The sequence below is a fragment of the Astatotilapia calliptera genome, chromosome 7 (assembly GCF_900246225.1).
Source record: "Astatotilapia calliptera chromosome 7, fAstCal1.2, whole genome shotgun sequence".
Classification (NCBI taxonomy): domain Eukaryota; kingdom Metazoa; phylum Chordata; class Actinopteri; order Cichliformes; family Cichlidae; genus Astatotilapia; species Astatotilapia calliptera.
Window position 1 is genome coordinate 64,421,222 of NC_039308.1, and position 21,774 is coordinate 64,442,995.

The 21,774-nt window shown below is 43.2% G+C and overlaps 1 protein-coding gene across 1 annotated transcript; it reads right to left on the minus strand.

Moving 5' to 3' along the window:
* Window positions 1-2,389: 2,389 nt before the first annotated feature.
* On the minus strand, window positions 2,390-15,844 carry LOC113024976 (zinc finger protein 516-like; the record flags this gene model as incomplete). The annotated part of the gene is made up of 3 exons (XM_026172274.1): window positions 2,390-2,809; window positions 8,162-9,103; window positions 14,059-15,844. Coding segments are annotated over 3 exons (2,964 nt in total), but the record flags the coding sequence as incomplete, so codon positions are not given.
* Window positions 15,845-21,774: the final 5,930 nt, after the last annotated feature.

Consider the following 21,774-nt stretch of genomic DNA (forward strand, 5'->3'; position numbering starts at 1 on the left):
ATGCCAACAGTCTTAAATATTGTTTTCACAACTGTGCAAGCTAATTACCTTTAATTTTTCATCTGTGCTCCAAGGGTTGTAAGAGATTGTGATTAGTGATTCATTACTTCTCATTACCTGGCCTGTCAAACTGTTTCCTTTACTTATTCAAGCTGATTAGCTGTACATGGCCCGCCTCTCTCAATGAGGCTGAGAAAGAGACCTCAAATATGATCTGCAGATCGGCAACAGTAACTAGTAGTAATAAAAGGATGGATAATAATGAGGACACGAGCAGAAATTAAAGGAAGACGAGAAGAACGGGAAATGTTGGTGATCGTTTTCATTGTGGGAAAAGAGAAGAAGAAGAAAAAACAAAACATCTGTTAGATGTGTTTAACCCTGTTTAACGTGTTTAAATGTTGCACTTTCAGACCAAAACACTTGGCGTAAAAATGGCTTGATTCCGACTTCAGGTTGTAAAGATAAACCCCGCGTCGACAGTCAGTGGGATGACATCTCTTCCTTTTCTCCAGAGAACGGTTATTTATAGGCGTCAGAGAATCAGGATTGATTTACTGCACGTAAACAGGATGTCATTCTCAGCAAAAGGTCAAGGTGAGCCAAAGCTTAGGCAAATAAAAATACAAGAATTTGGCATCTCTGCATTCTACTTGTCTGTCAAGCCAATCATATGCACACAGCCTTCTCAGATCAAGTGACAGCAGGGTCTAAAATTGAGTCCAAATGTAAATAAGCACTAAAAAAAAACACGCAGGCCTTCCTAAGCACAAAAATCCTGAGCGTGCTAGTGACAACGGTAGTGTGACATTAACTAAAACATTCATCACCATTAAGAGTAATTAACAAACTTCTTCAGCATTAATTAAAGTCCCTGCTTTAAGGGAAACTGTGCCTAATTAGGAGCTTTGACAGGATGAGGCTTTAGGGATGAACCATATCCAGAGGGCTGTTGGAGGGGTACAAGCTAGTGAATTTTCTAGAGTTTTCCTCCTCTTGTCACAAAACTCTGTGTCCTTGGTCAACTCAAAAGATGGTCTGGTCTAGCTTGGCACAGCCCTGAAAAAATATTGACAGGTATGACAGGCCTCCGATTAGCCAGTCAGCTGGAGGCCCAGACCTTGTCACCTGTCAGGTAGAGACATGAAGGGTGAATGAACAGAGGAGGTGGAGGAGGATGGTGCAGAGACAAACTTGGAGAAAAAAGAACTGGTGACATTCAGAGTTAACTGGGTACACACACGTGCGAGAGGCAGCTGTGAAAAAAACCAAACAACACATGTATATGGCGCCCAAGTCACCTGCAGAAGTGTTTGTGAAGCACTCCATTACAAAAACCAGAGGGTTTGAGGATGACAAATGTGTACCCAAAGAATCTGTGATTGGATCGGGGATTAAGGGGCTGCCATGTCTCTGATGGGAAACAGGCAGGAGACAGACAGACAGAGAGTGGAAGAAAGAGAAGGAGATGGAAGGAAAAGAAGGGTGGAAGGAGGACAGTAAACGAATGTCAGACTGCCCAGGCAGGGAGACAGAGTGGCAGAGTGGGTGGGCTTTGACAGACACATCTCACACAGGCTGACAGCTCCATCAATAGCCCCAGGATGGCCGCCCTGATTGACAGCTAGCAGGTGGCGCATGAATGGAGTTGTCAGGCCGACTGTCAGTCAAAGTCACATCGCTGTGGCTACGAGGCCCCGGCTGAACAGGCACACAGCTGCCCAAGGTGATCTCTGGGTATACAGGCGGGCTTCTGGCACGGGAGGCTGAGGCAGCTCAGATCACGCTAAAATCACCATACATGGCCATAGCAGCACACAATAGCTCAGTTGATTGTGCCTGTGTTCCACTAGTGGATAGATCTGGTATATACACACATGATTGGTTTGACTGGATTGAAAAAAGTAGGGGGGGAAAATCATTTGAATGTACTATCGATGAATCTCTGCAGTTTTTCCATTTCTTTGGTTCCCCTTAATTGAGCATTGTTCCAGCACGAGGGCATGAAGCATAGGAGTTAATGGGCAATAATTATATGTGAGAGAGGCTTTCTCCCTGGAGTGGAATCCAGAACAAATGGAAGCTCCGATGTGCAACATTCTACTTCATTACATCTGCCGCGATTAAAGCCTGAACATCTGGCACCATATCCTGACAGATAGACAAGACTTCTGGACTGGAAGGGAAATCGAGCGATATTTACAAAAATGTAACACAGGGTATTTACTGGATGAAAGAACAAGTGCTTTGGGCAGGCACGGTACACTCTCCCTATCAGACAAGTGCTGGACTGATAGATGCATGTAAACACAAGTAAATCGTTTGGACACTTTAGACAAAATGAACGACACTAAGTACCCCAGCTACACATTCACATCACAATGGACTTTATTATTATAGGCAGCTTCTTTTGCTACAGATAAATACATACTGTGGCTCTTCAAGTAAACACTGGAATGTACATCAAGGTTGGCTGTTAACTTCTTTTTAACAATCTCCATCATCCTAATCCTTTTGAGGTGAAGCTAAAACAATAACCATAACTGTCTGTATGTGCTGTTAATACGATAACATCAAGTCCCGCAGAGGGATGTCACGCCGATCTGGTCTGTCTCTGGCGCACGGTTGTCTCCCGTGATGCTCAGAGGCAGTCTGGAGGGCATCTGGGGTGTGTGCGAACGTCGAAGGCGGCGGTCAGGGTAGAGACTGTTGTCAAACGGCTTACGGTGCACACAAAGGACGTGAGTCTTCAGGTTGCCCTTCTGGGAGGCGCTGTAGGGGCAGTAACGGCACTGGAAAGGCTTCCGAGCTGGAAACGAATACACGGGAATGGGGTGGCGGTTAATGTTTGCAACAAGTAAATAATCACAATCCCACCGGGCAGTTTTTGAGATTATAATGCATCGGGTTTGTGCATGCTGAACACAACACAGTCAGCCAATAAAATCAAAGAAAAACAAGTTCCCTGACAAAAAATAAAAACCCTCACTGTGTGACGCAGAATAAGCCTCTGCTAAAACAGAATAATACTGATTTCTGTGAAGAATGCATGTGGTATGTTTTTAGTTCTGGATAGCAAACATTAGTCTTGGCAGGTCATTTTTCCAGTGCTCTACAACAGATGTGGCCAGGTGAGATGTGAGAGAAATGTTAATATTTGTTATTGTGCACTGAAGCTGCTGTAGGCTTGCAGATTGTTGATTTTCTGATCACTTTGGCACTTAGCCTTCATCCTGTGACACCTAATGGGCTGACGGGTTTTTCTAAAAAGGCATGCAAGTTCATGCTCATTATTACACACTTCCTGCTCACAACTCACACATGCACGCACACACACACACACAAATAAATAAACACGCACACAAGTGTTGAGCTGAGGAATGACAGATGTCTGCAGCTGGGAGGCAAGGCATGCCAAAACGTCCTGTCTGTCCACCTCCTTCGTGCCCGCTGCATAGTTTCTCCATAAACAATGTGAACATACATGACCCAGCACACAATGTACCCTTAAGATACAAACAACAAAGCTTAACACTAGTAGCTTCCAGATGTTTATCCAACCTCAATAAAAAATCAGTATGATACCAAAGCCTTCAGGCTTGCTAAGATCAAAGCAAAAGTGACTCATTTACCTCTCTACCTAGACAGCCATGTGTCCTTGTTCACCGCTGTGCTATTTTTGAGATGTTACCTCATATAATGACTTTCTCTTTTCCCCTCTGTCTAACACTTCAATGTGTTTTTCTGTGATTCATGGTTACAGTAAACCATTATGTGCTGATGTCATTTGACATCACTTCCCAAAAAGTGAGGGCTGTCTCAGCCTTTTCACCCCGCCCTCGCCTCTTCCACTCTATCATGCTCCTCATCAGAGCTGAGACAGCTGTACACAGCTCAACGCTCGCTTTCACATCTACATAAAAAAGGTGTTTTTTGGAGGGAAAAGTGGGAAAACTCACAGAAGGTGTGAGCAATAAAAGGTAATGCTCCATCTGTTGCTGTATAATAACCTGATGGCCGTAAAGGACACACACACACACACACACACATTTACAAACTAGGCCTGACACATCTGAATATCATCAGGATAGCACAGAAGGGTCTGTGTGTGTCTGTGTTTGTGTGTGTATGAGAGACAGAGAGCTGGAATGAACAGCAGTAAAGATAAGCTTTGTCAGACCCAGGTAGAGTGCAGTTTGTGGCGCACCTTAAACTCTGCCTGCCTCACTTAAGCTTCCCTGGCTTCAGCCTGACGTGGAAAGACAGGAGAGGAGGTTGGATGCATAAAAATAAACACTCCTTGTTAAAACTTTAATGTCATTTTTCTGACTTCCACTTCCTCAAATTTCACACGTTCCCTTGTAACTTGATAAACTTGACAGATTTTCCTCAATCTTATCAAATCCTTGTAAATGCACTCAGGCGCTGTGAACAATTCTGTAGCCTATTACACTTTCATAAAGTCGGTTAATAATAAGCCAAAAGGTCTTGGGCCTACATTAGTCGCTCGGTGCCCAGCGTGTCTCCCCCTTCTCTGCCTCTGTTGCCTTGCTTTCTGTCCCTCCTCGTCTTCCTCAGTCTGCTGCTCTTTTAGTCCTCCCACCAGAGGAGAGGGGAGGTCCAACAGAGGGCAACCTCCAAATAAGTTCCATTAATCACAGGCCAGAGTCTAATGTAACTAATATTTTACAATTAGAGGAGACAGCAGTGGGCTCTTAGCCATCCATCTCGCCGCCATATGATCCTCCATTCACAGGCTACTCAAGCCACAGCTTCAGACCAGCCATTCACTCAAAGAAATACACTCACACACACACACACACGTACCCCTATACATATATAACAATGCATGAAGAGACTCAACAGGAAATGAGAAGGGTGGGATTGTGTGGTGTTGAAAGAAAGAGTGGAACTCTGCCAGTAGTACAAAAACAGAGTGATTACTGACTTTGAATCTGCAGAACGTTGACACTGAACTTAAAGGATAATCTCAGTTCCTTGCAATTTATTTTCACAGTTGCGGCCAAAGGAACAGGACAATACGCACAATCTTTCATGAATAAGTCAGATTATAAACAAACCAACAGTTTAACCACATATTCAAAATGACTTTATTCAAAAGATAAACTGAAAGTGAGTGAACTTGAAATCACAGCACAAAAAGAAAAAAAGATCTGTGCGCACATAAATAACCTGTCACAAGTATGTTCGGTTAGAGATGAACCAGAAGGCAAGTTTAGAATTTCTTCAAATGGATGTGTTGCACCTCACATGTTATATTTCAAAGAAAAGGGGAAAACTTGGGAATTTGTTTTAAAGTTCATCACCCGACTCTGGCGTGTATTCCCAAATTTCTGCATGTTGAATGAGCCTTTTACTAATTCAAAAATCAAGATATTGCATCCAGAGCTAGCCTACCACTCAAAAGGTTAAATATAATCCTTTCATCTAACTTGTTTCCCCTCTTTTCATTCCTTTAACTAGTTATTTTATTTAATAGGGCTAAAACCTCTGTGTACAGACTAAAATGTGTCAACCTTGGATCAATTTTTAACAGTAAACTAAGCAAAGTTTTTATATATTCTTTAGTAGATTTTTACTTATTTGAGTCTTTCAGTTGTAATTCTTCTTATCATCATTCTATATATCAAAACAGTAGGTTTATATGTGGTTATATTGTCTATTATGGGAAGTATAGTTTTATATATTTTTTTGTTTTTGTTGCTATTGGGCAGGGACTAGTACTAGAAAAGCATATCCTGCCTTGCCTTTGCATATTTGCTTGAGGTTGTACACATGTATGTTCACACCTGCATGCATGCAATGATGTGTTTGTGTGTGGTGTGTGTGCGTGTGTGTGTGTGTGTGTGTGCAGCGAGAGTGTGTTGTGTGTCACAGGCTGAGATAATGACCATGATGACAGTGGCGGGGCCGACGGGGGCCAGAAGAGCTGAATGGTGACGGATGACACAGGCCTGAGCTCTGATGGCACACAGACAGTGAGTGATGACTGCACATCCTTCCCAGTGCTCCACCCTTCATTATCTCTATGGGGAGAAGCACGGCACAAAGGCAGGCCGCGCTGCCCTCTCGCTGCCCTCAAACGACATCTGCTCATAGAGACAGCCGCACTACCGCTCCTCTTTCACCTCACTGTCGCTCCATCTATCTCCATCTATGGTGATCTTTCTCGCTCCTTTTCTCTCTCCTTTTCTCCTGCTCTCTGTCACCCTCTCCGAGGAGGGTATACAGAGGTCAGACAATGAGATAATGACTCACCCCTTTCAACCTTTCAAATCAGGGCCTTTTCTTTCTCTCTGTCCTCCATGTTCTTTCATTCTTAATCCTTTCTTTATCGATCTTCTCATGTTCACTTGTTCTCATGAGTCTGAGGCCTGATCTGACATCACCGAAGGAACAGTTGACATGGTTAACTGGTTAACTCTTTTAAAGTTGCCCCAAGGCATCCATTTTGCAACATGACAGCATTCTCAGAAATAGTTGTCCTAATTGTGCCTCTGAAATATGGATGCATGTCAAACTACTTGGGAGTGAGCTATTTACCGCAGCCTCAGCTGTTAGAGTGGTAAATGTTGCCATCTAGTGGTTGAGCCCAAGCAGTGCAGCGGTAAGAGAGTGTTTAAAACACAAGGGAGGGCTCAGTGAGACTAATGAGCATGCAGACAGGTTCAACCAGAGGTCACCATCTGGCCAATTACCACTGCTGGCACATTGGAGCCGACCTGAACTGTCATCACAAACACATCACTCCATGTCCAAACTGCCCAGCAATATGTCACCATGCCACTCGACGTGCCATACAGTATGGAGAGGATGGGGTCAACAGAAGACAGCCCCATGACAAAGCCACCTGGTCTGCGCTGCAGACAGGACAGACTGCTAGGCCACCTGCTTAGCTCAGTTTTAGAGGACACTCGATGGACTCTCAATGTCAGCCCCGCATCTCACTGTCCAGTTTGACTGACAGGTGTTTATTGTGCCTTTGAAGTCAACTTCCTGAGAGAGAAAACGCAGAGGATCAATCTGCAGTGAACAAAAGGCAAGCGATGCTTGAAATAGCTCCTTGCATTGATCCGATTGCTGAAAAGTGCAGGCCACAGTTACGGTATGGCCTGCTGCATGTGAGGGATGAACTGTTTGATGTCATTTTTTCTGCTTTTCGGAGGAAAGGTTTTTTTAAAATCAATGTTTTTTAATCCAAATGGCATTATACATAATAAAAGCAAGAAAGAAACATGAACAGTGTGACGGCTATGACAGGAGGTGAAGGGGAGGGGTGCTTCTCGGCATATTATAATAACCATCTGTACAATCAAATAGAAAACTACATCTTGCTGTTAGAATCATAAAGAAAGGGAACAGATGTTAATCCCTAATGGAGTTGACAGGCACTTTCCTGTCTTTCACATGAACATATTGAGTTTCTGAATAAGAGGGGGATCAGAGGGAAGGTGTATCATGTTGCACTCATAATACATGCATATCAAAGACCCCAGCTGTTGGATTCCCTCTCCTGAGAGACAGCATTATTAAATCTGCACTCAGCAAGCATATCACACCAGCACAAGAGCTTAAGCCTCTCCATCAGTGGGCTCCATTGGCTTGGCGATTTGTAACCTATCACACTAGGAGATTATATCACCCTTTAAAGTGTAGGGGTAATCAGTGCCACACACCTGTGTCTTCTTTAGCCCTTGTTTGAGATCAGATATAAGATCTGCAAGAAAAAACTCAAGTGCTATAAGTATAAGGGAAGTGTGCTGTTCATAATTGGTGTGATTCATTCACACACTCACACTCGATCTTCACACTTCTGCTGTCAGGTGACGAGGGCTGAGATACCGCCAAAACTTTTTTTGGTGTTCTGTAGCAGGATCCTCACACCAGACAATGTATAAAAGTTTGAGCTTGCACTCTAGTTGGCCAGTTATATATAGAGCTTAGTCAAAAAATAATAATCATGCTCTGTTCCCACTCGCAGCAGTTTATCACATGCACAGAAATAATGTGGTTCAAAGCATAGCTGCTGTCTGACCACTAGGTGGCAATATTTGCCTTCGAATCTGGAGACAGCTCTGGATACATCTTGATAACAGTGACAGCTGCATTTAGTGTATGTGATATATCAGCTCGTGCTCACCTGATGCAATGTCTTTCTCCATGTTCCCCCCACCGTTCAGACCGACTTTGTGGGCGCTAGCAGGTGTGCTGTTGAGGCTCCCCTGGGATCTGAGGAAGGAGAGCAGGCCGCCCTGGTGCTGAAGTGGATCCGACTGTCCTGGAGTTATGCTCTCCAGAGAGGAAATGGGAGATTCAGCCACAGCTCTGACCCATTGTCCTAGCTTGTCTTGCTTCTTTTCACCAGCACCCTCAAAATCAGCGCTGGCCTCTCCCGGCTCTTTTGACTCAAGGACATTATTTTTCAGTATTTTCCACTTGGCAGCATTGTCATTTTTGTCCTCCCTCCCTTGGTCAGATTTCTCAAATTCACCTTCACCATCATGAACTGTAGAGCCTGCGTTCTGTGCGTTCATCTCCTCCTTGGCTCCGTGCACCAAGAGGTCAGACTGAAATGTGGGTTTCACACTGAGTTCAGCTGGTGCGTTCGAGTAACTTTGTCGCTGGCGGGTAATGGAGGAGGACAGTCCATTACTAAAAACGCTGGACATCTGTACCAGCACAGCAGGAGACACAGCTGAATGAGATGTGACGGTGTCTGGCCTGACAGACAAATCCAAAGGCTCATACTGGGACTTCCGATTTTGAGCAGACAAAGAGCCGTCTAGACCCGCATCTCGGTCAGCGAGATCGGACTGCTTGTTAATGAGCAAGGAATTTTCGCTGTGGCTCTCCAGACTGAGATACGGCCCCGCAGCCGGGCTCCAGTCCTCCCTGGATCTGGGTCGGAGCTTGGAGCTGGGGTTAGGGCTGGAGCTGCTGCTGCTGCTAGGCTGTAGAGGAGAAGAAAGATCCCCGTTGTTCTGCCAGTTGGTGAAGTGGTACTGATCCAGATGGAAGCCGAGGGAGGCTGTCTGTGCAGAGGTGTAGTCATTTGAAGGTGGACACCTGTAGACTTTCTCACCTAACAGCAACAGATGACAACAGCAAAAACATAAGACAAACTTAATCAAATTAGGAAAGCATGTGCATATGAGACATACTGAGCATTTGGTTCTGAGCATGTACCAACAACAGTTGTCTAAACATGAAAAATGTTGCAATCCCACACCAGGCTGAGTTGAATGATTTAAGTGCTGCCCTGCAGTAAATCAAGCTTGTAATCAGCTTTCAGCTCCAGTGATCCATCATTTTACAGTATGGACGCCACCACCATGTGCAATAAATACACCCAAAGACGTTAACACCAAACAAGATTCTTCCAGAAATAATAAACAGTGAGATTGTAAAGCAACTAGAACAAGGCAGATGTTGCAGACAAGAACCTCATTCCATCAAAACCAGTAAGTGGGTTTCCCAGTCAGAAATAACGAAGTCCAACATGTGAGCAGTTCTGATTAACCACACCATGTACTGTAGCTGAGTTTATTTTTGCTTCACACTTGAAAAATGGTGCGTTGGAAACATAATTCAAACAGTACAAAGTGTATTATTGTGGAGAATGACAAAGGGTGATTTTTCTCCTTTTAGCCAGTGAATAATATCCATCTGGATGCAAGATTTGATCTCGCACACCATAACTTTTAATTAAAGGTAATTTAAATGTCTTCTTCCCTCTGTTTACCTTCAGTTTAATCCTTATAGCTATCACAGAAACACCCTTCAGGGTTAAACACACTCCCTGTGACCATTTTGAGTTAGTGATTGTCTGAGACCTCTGCCTTGCACTGTCTTTAAACAGCCCAGCTGTTTCGCTGCCATTCCAATTACAGTAAAAGTCATCCGATGCCATTAAGCCACAAATATTGGCAGTTTATTGCCCAACACTCTCCTGGCATTTGAAGGTCAGGTCATACATTATACTGTGTCTTTTAGGGATGTGTCTGGGATAGGGAGATAAACCCACCACCATTAATTTAATTCTATGCATATTGATGCCTTATTGTTCTTCTTTAATGGACTAATATCTGAGTTACAACAGTGATTCATTCCCCGCCAGAGAAATATCAATTTCATACACCTCGAGATCTGACCCTGAGGTAATTCTCTGAGGTAAATCTAAATCTAATGATCTGTAGTAGTTACTTTACTTTGTTTCCAACTTTAATAGAAAACCTGCATTATGAGCTGAATCGTAGTAAAGAGAGGGCTGTTTTTTACTATTACAATTTACAAAACCGTAAAATAACACCCACGTATTAATTAAATAGAGCTCCAGCAAATGAAATTGAAAAGTCACAGCTGAAATGGGAAATTCGTGTCCTTGAACTAAAGTCTTCTCCTTTTGTTTGCACTGCACTCTGAGTGTTTATATGTGAGTGTGCTCGTATAGAGCATGTTTGATTTAAAGTCTACGTAAGATTACATGTGTGTGGGGTGTGCAAGAGCGGGAAAGAGACTTCAACAGTGCCACACCCTTGTCTCCAGTAACAGACCAAAAAAAAAGAGAGAGAAAAAAAAGATCCAAACAGCTTAATGGAACTCTTTCAGACACACTATATATCTCAATTATTCTGTGGCTTAAATTACGATGACATTACCGGTCAGCTCCAAATGCAGAAAACACATATATCTGACCTCATCTTTCAGTGCGGACCTTCCTAAACCCATTTGCCAGCCTTCATGAAAGCGGTTAAAAACAACACAAAGACTGAAGACTCTGCCTTTTTTTCTCTTCCTTTGGATGGGTGCCATCTTTGTGATTGCCTGGTTCATGCTAACTTAATCAGTTTAAGATTTACTTACAGTGCAGAGGCGCACATTATGTGAGGGGAGTAATTTTAGAGCTTAGATTTATCAACCAAAACTCCAATTACTGCATCATTACAAACCCCAGCCTCTCTCACCTAACACAGAGCATCTAATGAAGTGATGCGTATGAGTTATCCGCCCTTACTGAATGTGCAAGGCGGATGAAAAAGGTAAATAAATAAATAAATGCCTCAAGTGAGCCGTGTCTATGGAAAAAGCATGCAGCTGGGCTCGGACGAGTGATTCATTTCATATGGAAATGGGCTTTAAAATTTACGTCCATATATCACCGTCAATGCAATCACGTACTCACACACTATATGCTTACACATGCATTTGGCAGTTATATTGTAGGTATCAAACTCTGTATGCAGCGGGGCTTTGCCTCTTTCTGTATATATGTAATCAAGCAACTGAAATGCAAAACAGAGATACATAGTGGCTGGTTTGGTTTAAGATGAAACAGTGAGAGTGAGAGTCACACACAAGACTGGTGAGAAAAACAGGGGCACCAGATGTTCTTTGATGTTTATAATAGCATATATTATTAATATTAATTAGACCACATAGTCAATGACGCATTTGGGACGTTTCCAAGTCAATTAAGCCAAATGGCATTCAGGAGACGGTGGAACAATATTTCAAGGCAGGTGTTCAGAACTCCCTGGGTAAATCTTTTTATCTGCATGCTAGGAAAACAAGCATTTTGAGCTTAATTTGAGCCTCATATCTGCAATAATAATTAAAAAGAGGATTAAAAGACAGAAGTGAGAGGGAAACGGCAAAGCCAACAGGTAATCAGTTTAGACAAACCAGTCAGACTGACTCTGATCTGTGAATAAGAGCTGAATTTGTAAAGCTATGACAGAGTTAGATAAGGACCTATTTAGTAAAAAGATGCTTTTTTGCTTTCAACAATCACAAAGAATAGACGGATGGAAGTGGAACAGCCAAAGGAAAAGTGATATTCTGCACAGCAGCCTGCTTTATCTGTGTTTCTGGGTAAACCGCTGCTCATATTACCATTCACAGTTTTATAGACGCTTATCACTTCAGGCTCTCTTGGCTGTAACAGTTACAGTAAAAGTAGCATAAAAGCAGGGAACACATGTGGGGACAACATCGTTACATGGTGCCTGCTCGCCGACCTTGAGGTTAAGAGTATTGAATGGGACTAATTAATAACTGTCAGCGCATTTTAGCAGTTTGTGTTTTCTTCATTCAGATGTGGGATCTAGCTGGTCCAATGTAGGTCAGAGGCCTGCAGCATGGACCCTTTGTGAGCTTTAAGAAGAGTCGTTATTCTTAATCTCAACTTATAATTAAAGTTAAAGCGCATTTTGAAATCTGTGCTGATTAGATATTGAAAGAAGGAATTCATAACACGCCTCCTATTCAAATCAAAGTCAGATTTCTCATTTACGACGCTGGGTGTTTGTAGTTAAAAATCTAAATCGGGCGCTGTAAGAACCTGTCTCCCACTCTGACAGCCATGACTGTACTATATTTGCCATCCATGTTGGGTACATCAATAACTTCATGACCACCATAGGCTGACTATGAATAATGTAGCCTGTAATTCTGGACTAATCAATGTTCCTCAAGCCGAACATCTGGCAGTGGTAATTCTTCCTCAGCATCTCCGCTCTCCTGAATTAGAAAACACTCGCTCTCTCACTCTCTCTGCCTCCGTGTCCAAGCATCGAGACAGACAGACTTGATCAGTTACAACCCCCCACCTCCGAAAAAACTTATCCCTGTTATTAAACCCTCATCAAGTGGTGCGTGTTCTCCATATGTGTAGGATTTACCTATCTGTCCCGCAGCAGACCTGTGCGTTGAGCCAGGGCCAGCAGCGTGTGATTGTGTTAATTAATCTGTCATTGTGAGCACAGGGAGCAGCTGCAGAGGTCTCTGGGATATATTGTCAGAGCTAAACAATGCGGTGCTAAGCCCCCAGAGTGAGTCTACCATTACACAGGACTAAGAACAGAGAGGAGAGGAGGAGAGGGGGAGAGAGAGCCTGCCGGATCCATCATTGACTAAAGCAATGACGCCTGACCTTTACAATGAATTAGTTTCCATGCTTAATATTGACTGAAATTAGAGTCTGATACTGAATGTGCCATCCCAGAACTGTGCACGCTCAAATCCTCAGCTAGCCAACTATCGTAAATGTTTCTGGAAGTGACACCGTATGGTCTCGGAGATAGGGGAGAAGAGGGAAAGTAGAAACAACAGAGCTTGAATATGTTTCTTAAAGAGCAACCAGAGAGGGATTTGGCTGTAAACTGTGAGCATTTACATGTAAATATGCAGATGCCAGTATGTGTGTACAATATGGAAACAAAACATCTAATGAGATTAGACCTGATCCATTTATCTCTGCTCTACGGCCATCATTTAAGAGGATACTGGCCCAAATCCCACAGGAGCGCAGCAGACTTAGATGCACATAAGTAGTTCTCTAACACTGGAAGAAAATAACCGTAAGCATAAGCTGTGAGGAAAGCGAACAAAGTTTGGATTTATCTTTTCTTCTCGTCTCTTAATAACGCCGTTACAGCAGTAATTTAGACTCATGATAACATGTTAGCAGGATGCCATGATAAAGAAGGCATTTACCCATAGAGCCGAATCATCTAAATCACCAGGTGGAACAGAAGACTATCAATAAAAATACCAGGTGGTAGATCAAATCATAAAAATCACTGGGTGGTATATATCAAATCATTAAAAACACCAGATGGCATGCATTAACATCTTGTGCCCCTGTAGGCAAGGGGTGGGGATGTGACGGATATAAAATAGAGGGTACTAATTATCCCTACAATTCACCATGATGCCATTATCTTTAAAAGGAAGACAAAGTCCTTGTGGATGATAATATCTGTAGCTGTGTTGCTGACCCTGTGCTTGCTTCAAATCCACCTACTCTAAGTAGTCACAAATATGATGACACATGTTTTACATGCACTTGATCATTTCTGACAAAAAGGGGAAAAAATATAACAATAATAAGATGCTTTTATGTCAAATATTTTGAGATTAGTTCACAGATGGAAACATCAGGGACTAATTCCTAATGAATGATTAAAACGTTATCTAGAGGCTGAGACGTAGTCCTAATCTTTTACTCTGAAGACTTGTCTTCCTGCACTGAATTACCTGTAGCTGGAGAAGAAGATTGTGGTCGATGGTCCACAGCGCTGCCAGAGTTCCCCGTCTCGGTGATCATCTCTGCTGGCCCATGATGACTCACGCTGCCGGGGCTCCCAGGTCTGCTTATGGTTTTGGTGTCTGGGTCACCAAAGCACAGTTTCCCATCATCTACAGGGAGACATCTCTCTGGCAGATAGGAGGAGCACTGCTGCTGCTGCTGCTGCTGCTGGTGGTCTTTAGGGCTGAACATTTGCTGTTCAATAGGTAACCCTGGTGTTATGATCTGCCAACCCGCATAGCTGCTGCTGTTGGTGAGAGCATCTCTGGCAGCAATTATTTTCTGCAGATATTCCATGCTAGAGGAACTCAGCGGAGGGTGGAGATGATTTAGACTCATCGAAGAAGAGCTCTCTGCATCTGTCACCGCACCAGGCCCCGAGGAAATCATCCGCCCTAACATCTCTCGGACCTTCATGTCAACACCAGCTGCAGCTATCATCTGGTTGTAATCTGGGTGGTCCACTCTCTCAGCTGTAAGGAACCTGTTGTGAATGCGGGAGATGTACTGGGAGTAGAGGTTGCTCTGATGCTCCGATGGCGTCAGGTTACTCATTTCAGCAGAGGAATCACGCTCGGGAGGGAGATTGGTCTTAGCAGCGAGCTTATTAAGGTGCACCTTCATGTGGTTCTTCAAAAACCAGGGTTCCTTGAAGCGACGGCCACAGATTTGGCAGCAGTGCTCAAAAGAATCCTTGTGTTTCCTCATGTGGCCCTTTAGGAACCAGGCCTGGCTGAAGGTCTGGCCGCACACCTCGCAGGGGAATTCACCGACAGGCTTTCCCTGATCACCAGCCCCAATCGCGGGCTTTTGCCCTGAGCCCGAATCGGCTGTGATATGTGTCATTTCAACATGGCTGATGAGCTCCTCCTCGTGTGAGGCAGCAAACTCACACAGAGTACATTTGTAGGGCTTGTGGAGGATTCTGATGTGGCGCTCAAGCTCTTGCTGCTTCCTGAACTTTCCCTTACAGAAAGAGCAGCGGAAGCCAGTGGTTTGGGGCTGGATGGCCTCGTCGTGAATTGTAGTCAACTTGGGAGAGGTGGATCCACATGGCTGGCTGTCTGCTGCGCTAGAGTTGCTTAACAGCTGAGGCTGTGTCGGAAAAGTCTGCGGTAGAGGCTTTTGATGGTGGTTTATATTAGCTGCTTGCGGTTGGCTAACGTGACTAGCTCTCATCTGCCTGTCTCTTAGTATCGCCCTTTCCTCGAGCTCGTGAAGCAACCTGTTCTCCTCCCTAATCCTCCCACGGCCTTTGCCCAGAATGCCTTGCTTGTGTGTGCGGAGGTGTATCTTCAGGTTCCCCTTCTGTGCAGCCCTGTGGTCGCAGTACGGGCACTTGAAAGGCTTCTCACCTGTATGAGTGCGCATGTGAAGGGAAAGGATGCTGTTGAAGCGGAAACGCTTTCCACATAACGGGCAGGGATACTTCCTGTTTTTGCGGTTATCATCTTGGGAAGAATTAACCTGAGAGACAATGCTTTGATTGGTGACTCTCAGGAACTGGGAAAGCTCTACTCTCCCATTCATGCTGCTGAGAATTCGTGCATCCATGATTTGGTTGGCCAGAAGTGCCATCTGGCTCCTAATTGGGTGGGTAGATGGGGTAATGAAGCTGTCCTTTCGGGGACTGGGTGATGTTACAGTATGGTGGTCAGGGGTGTCTAACTGGGACAGTCTGAAGGTTAGTAAAATGAAGTGTTTGCACTTATTTAGCTGAAACAGGATGTGGATTCATGCTGTTTAGATGACGTGTCTGTTTCCTGTTTGTCTGACCTAAAGAGAAAAACAAAAGGTGCATTAAGTTATTTCAAAGTCTGCTGCAGGAAATGTATTATTTAAAAAATTAGAAGCAATAAGAAGAGCAACTAAGTAAGGAAAAAACAAAGCTAAATAAATATGGCCATGTGTTGTCAACGAGGTGTAAATCTGTACTTTTGCAACTGCTGTATAATGCCAGTTATGCACCACAAATAGGTCAGGAAATAGTGCAAAGTAGGTTCTGACTCTCCTCATCCTGTCTTAAGTATACCTGTGGTTTTACATTATTGTTGGAGACTGCGAAAATGCTGATTATGTATAACCACAAAGGCTTCCTCAACAAATATCTCATCTTTACTAAAGGGTAAGTTGAAAATCTTTGTCTAGATCTCATTTTGTTAGTGACACACAATACTAAGGCAGCAGAAACATCAAAGCCTATCTGCTTCTACTTGCCCTTCCTTCGCATTTCACAAATCTTTGAAATGCTTTAAAGAGAAGATTAAAGTAAATAGTTAAGCTTTTTCAGCAGGTCTGCTGCATATTTGAATAAAACCGTTACTAGGATAATTATGTCACAGGAGTACTGAGGAAAATAAACAACTTAATGATGGATGCAAAAATTTAAACTAAAGTTAAAGGAAGCATATCTGAATAAAAAGCCTGCCCTTCCCAGCTCCCTTTTTTATTCGACTGTAGCAGCAAAACAAAGCTTCAAATTCACATCGTGCTACAATGGTAGAGGTCACACAGGCGAGCCCTGCACAGCTCTAGTGCAGCACCAAAGGGCACAGAACAAAGCCTGCACTGTCCACACTGAATTAACACAGGCTTACATCATCCTGGACTGCAACCTCAGTCAGTCACGAAAATGATGTACACAAAACCACACAGATAAAGAGTTGGCAGGCAGGGAGCAACGGTTCGTGTGACTGGCGTGTCCGCTCTAAGATGTAGATTAGAAATCAATGTGACCATTATGGTGCTGACTTAATCATATCTGACAAGAAAAGGTCTGTAAATTATATCTTTATATCATAGATCCACTTTACAGCTCCTGACCCGATATTCCTGAACAGCCTTTCCACAAAAGAAAGCAAATGGGAGGTTAGCCCCACTTCCCACGCATTTTCAAGAATGGCCGTCAGTTAGACCGAGCTCGCATTTGCCTTAATTAATGTCATTACTGTGCAGTTGCTCTTATTGTACGGTGTAGCCAATATAAAGTCTGCAACCAATCAATAATGATTGATTGAACTTAACTCTAAATAGCTCTGTCTCTGCAACATCTTCTGAAATCACTTTGACGATGGTTTAGTGCACAAGTGCATGCCTTCTTTGCTAAACACTGCACATGTGTACTAGCTCTGGGTTACATTGAGAGATTGAGCTAAACAAGAGAGCAATAAGAACAATCTGGCAGGACACAATCTTGCTGTCATACTCCGGCACAGTAAATCACGCTTACCTGGGCGCCAAAATGAAAACGCTAACTTTCATGTAAATAACGGCCTTCCAAATCAAATCTGATTATGAGTATAACCCATAACAACGTCAACCAAATGTTAGCTGATTAAAAAATAGTCTTAGTCAGCAAAGTTTTGTTTGGTCAGTCACAGAAAACTCCAACAACCACAGGAAGTGGTGACATTGCGTCAGACAGCTAGTCACAGATAGACAGTGTCATTTACAAGAGCTGGTGTCTGCATTTGTTACAGTGCACATGTCAGGCAGGCAGGAAATCCAACGTGTGGGCTCATTTTGTGAAGGTAAAGGATGACACCCAAGAGAGTGACAGGCAAACTCTGCTGGCAAATATTTTGCCCATCATTCATCCATCTCAAACTTAGCTTATCATCTAAAACGTGTAAGCAGCCGCTTAGCATGGCTGTTCATTATTATGCTAGACTGACCTTGAATTCTCATGTCTTGCAACAAATTTAAAATTAACATAACTTTTGCTGTTGTCACAAACAGGCAGCTCGCCTCCTGTGTGTTCTTGTATCTTTTAAAGCTTTGTTATAATGCTTTTGTATTCTTCTGCAGTGTAAAACAGCAATAACAATGTTATACATTACTCCACTCAACTCAAACCATTATCTGGTGCCCCCTAAAATATATATATATGTTTAAATAATTAAAATAATATCCTAATTGTGGAATAGCTAGTCAGCTACTAGTCAAGGAGATAGCTCTACCCCTACTCCACAGCAAGTTTGATCAGGCATGAAAATGTTGCACATAAAACCACCCGGATAAAGAGCTGCCTGCAGCCATGGCTGGTGTGAGCAGTGTGTCTGCACTGAGCTCAGATCAATGTAAGGCTACAGGCCTGACCTAATCACATCTGACAGGAAGAAAGTGAGCGAATGATATTAGCATACACTAGATCTACTTCATATTTACTAAAGTGATATTTCTCTGATTAACTGCGCATGGCAACGAGGCAGAAAGCTGTCATTGCTTGTGTGTGCGGACTGGCTTTGGTGGGAATCTGTGGAGATAGGAGCGGGGCCATCAGGTGTTTTCACTGTCAGAGTGGATTAGGCTCTTTTAGTGCAGATTGAGAGAGCGCTTGATTGTTTTGAAGCATTGTGTCACAGTAGCGCCTCTTAGGTGTGGACGCACATATACGAACAAGGAGCAGGTGTGATTTAGCACAGGCAATAAAAGGGAAACAAAAATGTGACACATACATTACAACCAGCCAAGGAGGCTGTGCATTTGGGATGATTTTAGATGTGACAATATCAAACACTGTTATATTTACTTTCACTGCTGTCAGGCGAAGGGGATTCTATAAAAGATTTGACCTACAAGAGAGTGGAAACACGATATTTTTACCTTGTAGTGCATTGCCATGTAGGATGGATGGATAGATGCGTCGAGGCCTAGAGTGATGAAAGTGGAATGAAACACGTAAATGAAATTTATAGATCAGAAGTGCGTATTACATTTTTCTTTTTAGCAGCGGTTAAAATTAATAAAAATCCATTAATAATTTATGTTGGTTGTTGACTGAAAAATACAATAAATGCACCACAAATGGCTGCAAAAGCCTTCTCCCAACAGCTACAGTGAGCCCTCTAATAAGCAAAGAAAGCTAAAGATCATCTGATGTTAACATGACTGATAACAGCCTTTTCGTGTACGTTGTTTTCAGATGACCAAAAACTGGAAATCCTTGTTTAATTTCAGTATGTAACTATTTACCGTCCCTTGTAATAATGTGTAAAAATCTACATGTAGTGGCTTAGATGTGTTCTGTTTACCCAGGCAGGCTGGAAACAGTTGTACGCATGATACAGTAATAAAAACTCAACTCAATAGTGAACACATGCAGTTAAAAATGAAACACATATGTAATTATAGAGTTGGATGCAGATACTCATGCCTCATATGAGCAAATAAGCATGCAGTCTGACATTTAATATGTCTGTTGATGTCCCAGATTCTTTGTAAAATGGTTCAGCCTACTTCAAAATTCCTGGAATTCCTGACTTCCCAGGCTGCAGAAGGCAACTGTTTATCACACATGAGCTTATGTAAAGACAGTGAAAGCCCCATGCTATGCTTTATGTCCCCTGTATCTCACTTCATCCACGTGCCCACCCACCAAATCAGCCAGCCAAGACTCCTGTGGACTGCAATGTCAGGGGATGAACAGCATGCTCAAGGAAGAGGGCAGTGGTAACACAGCTGCCCACCATGACCCATACAAAAGATAGCACACATATACTTTCTGACAGCCAGATTAATGAAACCCTATAGGAGCTTCTCTGTAGGCCCCCCAAAAGCCTGACGGAGACAGAATAGTCTAACCAGCACCATTCATTACTGCAGGAGTACAGAGCACAGAAAGAGCACACACAGCACTGACAAACTAGCTCCTTGTGAGTAATAGCTAAAGAACTCATAAAAGAATACATACACATTTGTTGCGGGTGTTGTACGTAAATCTATGCCACTCCTTCTACCACTATCAAACCCCCCCCCAAAAAACCTGTCTTGTGCCCCTTAAAAATAAACCTGGCATGCAAGTGATACAGCAGTGATGAACAGTTATGTGAGAATCGGCTATTTCAGGTGGCTTTCGATTAATTTTGTTTGTCTCAGTCAGCAATGCAGATTAGAGGCCTTGAATGCGCTGCAAAGGGAAAAATAAGTTCCTCTGGCAACATACTAAAAGCCACAGGGTATAGCACCTGGAACTCAGACTGAAAACAGCAGGTTTGCTTAGAGGCAACCAGCTGTGTGAGTACCTGTATGAGTTGGTGGCGTCTAAGTCTTTTCAGATGACAAATGGTTCCAATCCGCGTGCAAGGATAAGACGTGAAGAGTGAAAGTGTGCATAGGTACTCTGGTGAATACGAGCAGTATCATAACCATGTGTGTGTGTGTGTGTGTGTGTGTGTGTGTGTGTGTGTGTGTGTGTGTGTGTGTGTGTGTGTGTGTGTGTGTGTGTGTGTGTGTGTGTGTGTGTGTGTGTGTGTTGTAAATAAATTCTGGATTCGTGAAATTCCTTCGTTGTTTTCATTAGCTCTCACACACTTCGGAGTGAGGAAATATAAACTTCACTCTTCTTTGTCAGGCATTTGCAAACACACCCATTTTCACATGCTGTCTCTATCTTTCCATAACACACACACACACGGAGGCACATGCATATAGAATGTATTTAAGATCACTAATGTGTAAACAGTTGCTCTTGTTTGCACAGACCACCTGTTCTTTCTGGACACAAACAAAGCTTTGGCGTACGATGGGGTGTGTTAACAGTGTGGGGTGAGGAGGGGATGCCTCACAGAAGAGAAGCCTATCCACATGGTGTAGGCTGCATCAGATGGTTGGGCCCTGCATGACAGCAGTCAGCTCCAACATAACTCGCACAGATCTCAAAGAACACAGCTTCTTCAGTCTGCAACAGACTGACATGTTTTGCTTTCTCGACAACTTCCCCGGGCGGATGCAAACTCTTGCTCGCTATAACGTTTAAGTTAGCAGCCCTCCTAACTGTGAAAGGATCAATTTGTTTTTGCACTGCATTTGTCTTTCACATTGGCCAATATTTGCAAAAGTGAAAGGAAGACACGAAAAAAAAACTAGATGTGTCTATTTTCAGTTGCGAAAAAAAAGCACTTGAAGGCACTAAAACAAAAGTCATTAAACGAGTCATCACAAAATCACAGCAGGAGTCTGGTAATGCCACTTACAGTATCTCATTAAGCTATGGCATCCACAGCAAAAAAAACCTGACAAACAAAGAGCATAATCCAAGGCACATTAGCTGGGCTGATAATTCAATGAACTCTCATTTGGCAGCCATCTTGCCCTTGTGATGGTCTTTTTTCAGCCGCAGCAGCAGAGCACAGACCCCTCATGAAGTTCCTCTCTCTCTCTCTCCTTCTTCCTCTCCCCATCAATCTATCTATCTCACACATACTGTATATCCCTCCTCCTGCTCTTCTTCCCTTTCTCTCACTCTCTCTCACATGCTCTCTAAAACAACAAAACATCCACCATTAGACAACGGGGTACCAGCGTAATTAGAAAATGACTTCCTTTGCAATCCTAGCTAAGTAGTTTACACACTGTAATTACAGGGACAAAATCATCTTTTCATCATTTCACTGATTGAGCTCATCAACCCAGTGGGATCCCAGGACTGTGCTCAGGCAACATCTGGGCTAAGAGAATTAGCCCTTAGTTTAGCAGGCCTTACACAGTGGCAAGCAACGCAGCATGACCACCGGACATGGTCACACATCTCTAATTGGGACTGTATTTTTTTTTCTTTTTGATAATTAGGCCTTATCAAAGAGTCATCATCCAGAGGAACGTTCAAAAGGTACCCACCTAAACACAACAGGAGACATTAGGGAAGAAGAGCGCAAGCAACGCAA